We start from the raw sequence: 10,030 nt of genomic DNA on the forward strand, positions 1-10,030 counted from the left end.
CGCCGCCGCCCGCCGCTCCGGGGCCGCGATCCGGAATCCGCGTCTTCGCGCCGCCCTCCGGGGAGGCTCTCGCTCCGCCCTTCCTGAAATCCCTTATATTAACTGTGGCCAAAGCCCTAAGAAACACAGCTCATTGTTGGCAGCTGCCGGGCGGTCCTGCCGAGCTGTGCGGGCTGCGGAGGGAAAAGAAAAGGGAACGGCTTGGAATCTGCCCCGGCGGCCGCGGCGAGACCTCGGCACCGACCAGGCGACCGCGAGCGCCCCGCACGCCAGGAAGGGCCCCTCTATGCGCTGCTGAGCCGGTCCTGGACCCGACGATCCCGCCCTCGGTCTCCGGAGCAGACATCGCAAAGACGAAAGGTGAGCGCGGCGGCGACGCCGACCGGGGCTCCTGCGAGCCGCGTCCTCCGAGGGCTGGGTTTGCCCGGAGGAAGAGCGCGAGGCGGAGCTGGGGAATAACAACAGGATGTGCAACAACAGGATGAGGAGGGCTGATCGAAAGCCCGAAGTTAGCGGCGTGGCTACGGGGCACTTCCTTTATTAGGCCACTTCGGGGAACGCACGGGGGTGTGAGATCGGGTGCCCCCCACCCGGATCGCCGGGCAAGGGGCTGTCTGTGCAGCGCCCGGCTCTGTCGTGGGTGGCAGGTCCTCCAAGGTGATGCACGGGCTGCTGCGAGTGGGGTCCTGGGCAGGGAGGGTTGCTTGCAGCTGACGCGCGCCCGGGGAGCCTAGGGGAGCAGAGGCACGAGCAAGTGGGGTGCGCCACGGTGGGCGACACGTGTGACGCGGGTCTGATCGCCTGCCCTTTTCACTTTCAGAACTGGAAATGGCAGACCATATGATGGCCATGAACCACGGGCGCTTCGCCGACGGCACCAACGGGCTGCACCACCACCCAGCCCACCGCATGGGCATGGGGCAGTTCCCGAGCCCCCACCACCACCAGCAGCAGCAGCCCCAGCACGCCTTCAACGCCCTGATGGGCGAGCACATACACTACGGCGCGGGCACCATGAACGCCACGAGCGGCATCAGGCACGCCATGGGGCCGGGGACCGTGAACGGCGGGCACCCCCCGAGCGCGCTGGCCCCCGCCGCCAGGTTTAACAACTCCCAGTTCATGGGCCCCCCGGTGGCCAGCCAGGGAGGCTCGCTGCCCGCCAGCATGCAGCTGCAGAAGCTCAACAACCAGTATTTCAACCATCACCCCTACCCCCACAACCACTACATGCCGGATTTGCACCCTGCTGCAGGCCACCAGATGAACGGGACAAACCAGCACTTCCGAGATTGCACCCCCAAGCACAGCGGCGGCAGCAGCACCCCCGGCGGCTCGGGCGGCAGCAGCACCCCGAGCGGCACCCCGGGCGGTGGCGCAGGCAGCAGCGGCGGCAGCGGCGGTGGCAGCGGCGGCGGCAGCACCATGCCCGCCTCCGTGGCCCACGTCCCTGCTGCAATGCTGCCGCCCAATGTCATAGACACTGATTTCATCGACGAGGAAGTGCTCATGTCTTTAGTGATAGAACTGGGTTTGGACCGCATCAAGGAACTGCCCGAACTCTGGCTGGGGCAAAACGAGTTTGATTTTATGACGGACTTCGTGTGCAAACAGCAGCCCAGCCGAGTAAGCTGCTGACTCGATCCAACCCCTTGGAAAGAAATCAAACCCCCAACTTCTTCGGTGTGAATTAAAAAATAAAAATAAAAAATAAAAGAAAAAACATTCCCCTAGACACAGTATCTCACTTTTCAGATCCTGAAAGGTTTGAGAACTTGGAAACAAAGTAAACTATAAACTTGTACAAATTGATTTAAAAAAAAAAAAATGCTGCCACTTTTTTTTTGTTGTTTTGTTTTTGTTTCGTTTTTGTAGCCTTGACATTCACCTCCCTTATGTAGCTGAAATACCTAGCTAACTTGGTCTTTTTCGTTGTTTGTTCTTACTTCTTATTTCCTCACCTCCAGTGCTCAACTGTTAGGTATTAATCTTGGCAAACTGCTTAATCTTATGGATTTTGTAGATGGTTTCAGATGACTGAACTGCGTTCAGATTTAGGAGTGAAAGGAAAAATTGCATTAGCTGGTTGCATGAACTTTGAAGGGCAGATATTACTGCACAAACTCTGCCATCTCGCTTCATTTTTTTAAACTATGCATTTGAGTACAGACTAATTTTTAAAATATGCTAAACTGGAAGATTAAACAGATGTGGGCCAAACCGTTCTGGATCAGGAAAAGTCATACTGTTCACTTTCAAGTTGGCTGCCCCCCCTCCCCCATATGTACAGACAATAGGGTGTGGAATGTCGTCAGTGCAAACATTTCACAGATTTTTATTTCTGTCTTCAACATTTTTGACACTGTGCTAATAGTTATATTCAGTACATGAAAAGATACTACTGTGTTGAAAGCTTTTTAGGAAATTTTGACAGTATTTTTGTACAAAACATTTTTTTGAAAAAATACTTGTTAATTTATTCTATTTTAATTTGCCAATGTCAATAAAAAGTTAAGAAATACTTGTTTTCTAGAAGTCATTTGGGGGGGTGGTTCCCTTTGGTGGCTTTTTTTTTTTTCCCTTCCCTGCCTTTAAGTTGAACACTTTATTGATGAGAGTAAGCATTCCAAGGATAAGTTACAGGACACTAAAACAGGTCATGATGAGCTTAGGCAGAGAGCAGGATTTAACGTAATTGGCATAATGCTTCATTGTTATTGTAACATGGCTCTTGGTGTGGTTTAATCAAAAGCTGCAAAGTTGTCAAAGTGCTACATTTTTTTTCCTTAATTGCCATCAGATTCAAGTGTACTCTTAAGAGTTAGAAACGTTTGCAATACTAAACATAAATATCTTCCCCTTGGGGGGGCAGGGGTAAATCAAGTGTTTCGGGTTCTACCTGATTCAACTGCTTAAATCGAGTTAGGCTCCAGTAATATACTGAGTGACGAATGGGGGTGGTATTAAATATAAATCTACCTTTATCTCTAGTGACAAATTTTATTTCTCAGGAAAGTGCTAAGGATAGGCACACGTTTCTAGCTTAATCTCTGAAATAGCTTCTGACTGGTTTATAATGCTAAGGAAGAGGGGGTGTATTCCACCTTGAGGCTTGCTATTTTCTATAATATTTAAAATTCGCTCAGGTTGATGCCAAGGTCAAATTACAGTCTTCACAAGATGTTCCCTCAAGTATAACCTGTTTTCCAGAATTCTGAGCTTTTCCTGTTACAAGCATTGGGTGCAAAGCCCATAAAGATAAGATCATTTTAATTTTACCTAGATGAGACATCAAGGGGGCCAAACTGCATTTAAGTGGATGTCAAGTTTTGCTTTATATAATCAAGTGAAGGGAACTAATATTATTACAATCTCAAATTATTCCAGGTGGAAGGAGAAGAAATTTTATTTTTGTTTCTCCCTGTTTTCATAGCTCATAAGAGGAACATACTTATGTGCAAGAAAAAAAAAATGTGCTTAACCTATGAGAGGAGTAAAGAAATACAGGTAAAGGGAAATCTTAGAGGCAATGCTTTAAAAGAAAATTTCATTTAGAGTTATATTCTCATTTTAAAGCACATATTTCATAATAAATCAGGCAGGTATAGAGAAGTATTACCTTAGAGTGTGGTAACTTTTAGGTTGATTTAGGTATAATTCCGATCACCTGCAGTCCACCTGGAATTCTGTTTCCAAGGGAGGACAGGTAAAATCAAGATGCATAACTTCAATGGATTTTTTTATACCTCTATAATTGACACTTTATTTAAAATGATGTTCTACGTAACTAATTTCATTCAGAATACACTGAATCAACCAAAACTCTTTTCACCCCATTTTAAAACTGCATCCAGATTTCCACGTTAATAGTTAGAGCCGAAAGTTCTCTTCAGTTAAGACATGTCAGTACCAAAGCTGCAATCAGCAGTAAATCTTCCTGGCTAAGCATTTTCACAGTAAGTTTTTCTTTCCCTTTCTCTTTCCCATTCTTTTTCCCTCCAGAGGTTCAAGTGAAAAAATATGTTTACATACATATTAATACAGCAATTCTAGTTCTTTCTCAGTTGTGCCAGGGGAAAAGTGGAAAGCTATTGTAGACGGTGTTTTTTGTGTGGGTGTTGTTTTTTGTGGGGGTTTTTTTGCATAAAGAAAGAAGCAAAAGAATTGTCTTACCACCACCCCTCCCCATTTATTTGCCAAGGAATAAGCCACAGCACCTGCTCTGTCACCGAATTCCTCCTGCTGCTGAAACGCCGGAACATGCATGAGGAGAGGCAGCGCTCAAGGAACTATTATTAGATCTCAGACCCATCCCTGCCAGCACAGAGGACTCAAGCAGAGGAGCTGGCTAAGAGCACAATTTGTCCCTAGTGCAAATACAAATGAACCTCCACCCCTTCGCTCAGATGATCCCTATTTCATTAAAACTCTTTCTTGATCAGCAGTTGAGCAGAGTCTATGTGATAGCAGCAGGTCTCTTAAGCGGAGAAAAATAAGTCCTTGTTTGAGGAATCTGATTAATGAAACCTATACAGTGACCTAGATCACCGGCTGCAGGCAGACATTTGCCGAACCTTCTGTGGTCTTGCTTGCCTACTAAGTTGCTTATAAGCATATGGGGAAATTTGACCTCTGTACCTTGGCTATTTGTCAAAAAGTTCTAATACGGTACAAGAGAGCTTCTGTTCTTTAAGCTTTGCCCGCAAATAGACACTCCATGCTTGATTTTCAAGGAGAGATCAGTGATAAGGCACAGCAGAGCCTCCTTGATACACGTCAGGAAAACAAGCCCGCATTAATAAAAACGCCTACCTCTGCCATATGCCTGAGAAAACCCTGCTGGTAGCACCTTTGCTGGAGCTGATAGAGACGTTAAAGCTAGGGATGGGTCTTTGAAGAACAGTTACCTAATCACCACTGTTTATGGGGTGCTAGGCTACAGCACTAGTTCCAGAAGGCTGACATCTATTGTGAAGTTTATGGTCTCCGTGACTTTTACTACTGTAAACGCCTGGGATGGCTATAAATTGATGTCAACTTTAAAGGCCAGATCCTTTAGAGCAAAATATTAATCCACTAATCTATTATGGGTGGCCGGCTTTGAAATACAAACTTTGTAGTCCCAGACCATTAGGTGTTTTCGCCCCCTTGTGGAATTTATTTAGAAGGTCAAAACAAAGCTGTTTGCTCAAGAGGGTTTTGTTTTATTGTTTGTTTTTTGCCACTGATGAATACTTTAGCGTCTTTTTTTCTTGAAGTAAATAATGTATATTTGCGCCACAATTTTTTTAATCAAAGAAGTTTACAGAATAAACACCTTTTCTGAAAATAAAAGTACTTTACTAACCAAAGACCTTAACCTATGAGTAAGTGTGCATGGATGATATTTGCCGCAGATTTCAAATTATGCATTGGCAAAGGGATTTTCTTTCTCAAACTGCAATGAGCAGTGGTTTGGGACCAATACTGGCCACCATGTGAGGGCAACAAATACCTGCTCCCCGACAACAGAACTGCTGATTGGTGGTAAGGATGAGTAACACCACATTCATTGGTATGAGGGTGGAAAGGTAGAGAAAAATATCCAGGAATGCAGAATGCAATTATCCACGCTGGAATGTGACCAAGCCACTGGCTCTAATCTTGTGAAAAGGACAACAGACTCTTCAAGGAGCATGAATGTTTCTGTCTGAGTCAACAAACTTTAACATAACACTGACTCCAAATAATAAATTTACAATTCCAGGAATTTAGGATCCAAGTCACTGGCAATTTTTTTTTTCCCTTTCTAAGGGTATTGTTTTTCTAGCACAAAGAGATGTTCCATGTGGCTTCTGAGACGGTAGTTATCATTTTGGTACTGTAGCATTATCATCAAAATCAGAGCTCCAGGCAGGTCGAGGCCATGCCTCAGGAAGAGAACAGTAAGGTAGTTCAGCAAAGGACTTAGCCAGTGAGCCCCCATTACCGTGTGTTCTGTTTGTCTTTTCCCCCCAGAATAGAAGGAACAGTGGCGATGTCAGAATTTTAATTGCAGTGGACTGACTTAAATTACTTGACCTATTTTTATGCAGCAAGAGAAACAATTCTTCTTTTCTTGGTGGCCATACTTATAATTTAAACTGGAAGAGAAAATATAAGGGCATTTTCCATCAAAGAATGTACTGTTGGTAAACATACCAGCGCATTAGATCCATGTACATTTTTGAAAACTATGAAGACTCCTGAAAAAAGAAATTTCCCTCTCACAGGAGGAAATTAAACTCAGAAGTAATGATAAGTAATGAATTTTATATATTCTAAGAGAGGTAGTTGTGAATTTCTGTCATTTTTTATTTATAAGCACAACAAAAGAAAAGCAAAGAAAAAGAATTCTTGGGCCCTGGGAAAGAATATCAAACCAACGTCCTTCCATACTTTTTTGATAAAAAAAAATAGTTTTTAAGCCACTAGATTCTGATCAGTTGCTTTTTCCCCCCAAGATGAGTACTGCATGTCAGAAGCAGTCCTAGGGGATAACTGGTGGACTTTTTGAGACTTCTGCTTGGCCAAACCAGGACCTGCAGAGTGATCTGAGGCAGAGGAAAGATGGACAAGGTGTATTATTACTTTCTTTATGTGTTGTTGGTTTTCACTGGGCTGAACTAATCTGAAAGATTAGCGAGGCAGTGTCCCAACATGGGGTAAGCCCCGTGGTTCTTGGGATTCTTGGAATTTTCCCATGGTGTCACCATTGTGCTCAGCCATGAAATCCTGCCCTTTCTTCCCCCTGCAGCAGAGTGGTTACTTGATTACACTGGGGGTTGCTGAACAAAGCCCGCAAGGGATCTGTCTCCTAAGGGGCCCACAGCCAGGCAAGGTTAGAGTGGCCTGCTTTGCAGGAGATATGCAGATAGGTAAGTGGCTTTAGAAAAGTTAATAGTGCTAAAAAAATCCTGTGAGTCTACTCTTGAAAGCTGGGTAGGAAGTGAATTTTAGGCTTACATGAATGTCAAACTAGTGTAAAATCAGAAAAAGGCAGCCAACTCAAGATTGGTGGTGCTGTTTTATGAACATTTATTTATTTTATTTGTTTTGCTCTTTTTGAGACAGGGTCTGGCTGTGCAGTTAAGGCTGATCTTGAGCAGCTCATTTTGTAGCCCAGGCTGGCCTCAAACTCGCAACAATCCTCCTGCCTCAGCCTCCCTCCCGAGTGCTGGGATTATAGGCATGCGCCACCACTCCGGGCTTTATTAACATTTAAAGGGACAGTGTGGCAGAGTGACAGAAATGTGACTGACAGCTACCAAAGTCTTTTCTCTTTGTGTCTCCCTAGGGAAGGACATAAAATGTGGCCTATGATTTCCTTACGTTATTTGGCCACAGAGCTTTTTAAAAATTTCGCGTAACCCATTTTTCTGGTAGGCTTGATTTGGTTTAGTGCTTTGGCTTCGTGACAATTGGCAACTTTCTGCTAACACGTACTGGTAGGATTAAGCTGTGCACACAAATCTTTAAGGCACCTTCAAATATTGCCCTGTTGTATTTCTTCTGGATAATTCTTTGGAAGAGAGATGATGGCCATTGCGTATTTCTTTCTATCCAATGTATTGAGCAAGAATATGGATAAGGAGACCAGTAAGGGAAAAGTGATTGAACTGACAGCTAGGTTTCTAATATGAATCTGAAATAAACATCTCTACGTCCTTGAGATTCCTCGGTGACACCACTCTTTGCATCAGTAAGTCTCAGCTGCCACAATTACTATCCTGTATTTTAAAGTGTTTAAATAGGTATTCATTTAGCAAAACAAAATGTAAGAAAGACTTTTCAAAATCTTCTGGAGTGATGGAACATAGATTTTTTTTTTTTTTTAAACAATAAAATATACTGCCGAGACTATAGGGGACCAAATCAGAGAAATTTACCTTCAGTCAGGATTTCTTACCAAATCTTTTTGTTGAAGTTGAGTTTCTTGTGGCCGATTTGGTTGTGCACATACTATCTCTCAGGCATTGAGGTATGCATTTTACACTCGTGATCTTACTTAAGACTGACAGTATCCCAGCAGCGCACATGTTATTATTCTAATGTTGGATAAGAAAACTGACATTTAGAAAGGTAAGTTGCTCGAGAGAAGCACAGCTAGTAACAGGAAGATTCAGAGAATGGTTTCACAACTCCTTCCTAATACACAGTGCGGCTCACTTATACAAAATGACTTTTATTCTTACACACTACTGATTTTAAAATGATCAATTTTAATAATTTCACTGCAGAAGAACTTGATGATACATATTCATAAATTAGAAAATACACTAAAAAAATTGTAACATGTATCTATCCACGCAATTGCACGTGAAAACTTGGGATTCACAAACTATTCTTTTAAAGGATGGTTGACCCTAAAAGTCCGCTGAGTTTGTGATCCTAGATAGCCAAGTCCCTTCTTAGCAGCTTGACCTGCTTAGCATCTCAAATCAAATGGCGGAGTATAAGTGTTTAAATTGTGGTTTGAGTTGTTTTTTTTTTTAACAACTGAATTCTACATTTCTTGATAATAAATGGTTCTTGCAGAAACTAGCCGATGCTTTAGGGTTACCAATTCTGTAACCTATTCAAGGAAAATCTTAGTGCTAGCTTTCACCTATAAAGATGACCACTTTGCAGCTTGCTCCCCTGGCTTGTAATAATTATATACTAACATTGATTATAAGGCTCAAGCTGATTCAGAATGGTAATATGTGAAAAAATAGATATCTTAGAATAGAGGAAACACAGAGTTTAGTTTGTACTTAAATAATCTTCCTTGATCTATCTAAACTTCCTCAATGAGCCCATTTCCTCTTGCTTGAGCTTGCTGAAGAAACACAGAACTCTTCCACTAATAGTGGTACTGAGAAGGAATAGTAGCTCAGGAATTAAAAAGCATGTGTCGTAGTCTTAGCTGTGCAACTGAAGAGTGGTGTAATTTAATCAGTGTGGCTCAAGTTTCTCCATCAGTAAAATGAAGATGTTTAATTAATACGTCTTGTGTTCAAATTCTCATGAAGGAAACATAAGCCCATTCCTATCATTTTTCTTCCTCTGGAAAGATGGAGTACCATATTATAAGCCACGTTCAAAGCCAGTTACACCATCTTTTCACCATTCTTTTTCCAGGCTGTGGGCCTGAGAACGTGCTACACATGGAAAGATGACCACTTGATCCAGAAGGGCCGGAGACATCTCTGTAAACATCCCCCTGCCTTGCAGTAGTGACCACAAACATTGGCTGCTAAGATTTATCAACCTACAAGCAATACCCAAAATCTACCACCCTGAGGATATGCCCAGCACGTCAACACTTGCAAAGATACAAATGAGTGTATAATATTCTTGGCTGTTGCCATGGTTTAAATTACACATACTAAAGATAATTTGATTGACTCTTCATTTCACGTTCTGTGGTATTTTCTTACAAGTTAATTTCATCTTCAAACCTTGTAAATAACAAGCACTCAATATTCCCACAAACCGCTTGTCCTGGGCCACAATCATCATATCATCATCATCATCACTGCTACTGCTACCTAATTTCTCAAGGAGAAAATCCTATAAACAATTCTACAGTAGAGGGGGCTAAGAGCTATTAAACAATATAAGGTAGTACTTCAGAGTTTTTGAGCAGTGAAGAGGCACATGTCTCTATTCACCGATCTGTCTCCCCTTCCCCTACCTTCCAGCATCACATTCTTCTAGCTTGGGGAATCAAACTATTTAGCTACATGTCAAACTAATACATTGGCTAAAAAATAGTTATGTAAAGGGAATTGTGTATCATAGTACATAACTATCCAGGAATTTTTTGTTGTGTTTTGAAGATAAGGTCTTGCTATGCGGCCCAGGCCGTCCTAGAATTCACAGTCCTCTTGCCTTAGCCTCCCAAGTGCTAGGTTTACAGGCAAGCACTACCATGCCTGGCTCAGATAATATTCTACCCTGACATGTGAAAGCAATGTACCTAAAGAACCTTGATAAAGTATTACAATAAAGTATTAGGTCATTTCAC

The 10,030-nt window shown here is 43.0% G+C and overlaps 1 protein-coding gene across 1 annotated transcript; it reads left to right on the top strand.

Annotated features, from left to right (window-relative positions):
* Positions 1-113: 113 nt before the first annotated feature.
* Cited2 (Cbp/p300-interacting transactivator, with Glu/Asp-rich carboxy-terminal domain, 2) lies at positions 114-1,841 on the top strand. The gene is made up of 2 exons (XM_005389258.2): positions 114-360; positions 821-1,841. The coding sequence occupies exon 2, from the start codon at positions 829-831 to the stop codon at positions 1,636-1,638; it is 810 nt and encodes a 269-aa protein (XP_005389315.1). The 5' UTR covers positions 114-360; positions 821-828; the 3' UTR covers positions 1,639-1,841.
* Positions 1,842-10,030: the final 8,189 nt, after the last annotated feature.

Source organism: Chinchilla lanigera, unplaced genomic scaffold, assembly GCF_000276665.1.
Source record: "Chinchilla lanigera isolate Chin_1 unplaced genomic scaffold, ChiLan1.0 scaffold00035, whole genome shotgun sequence".
Taxonomy (NCBI): domain Eukaryota; kingdom Metazoa; phylum Chordata; class Mammalia; order Rodentia; family Chinchillidae; genus Chinchilla; species Chinchilla lanigera.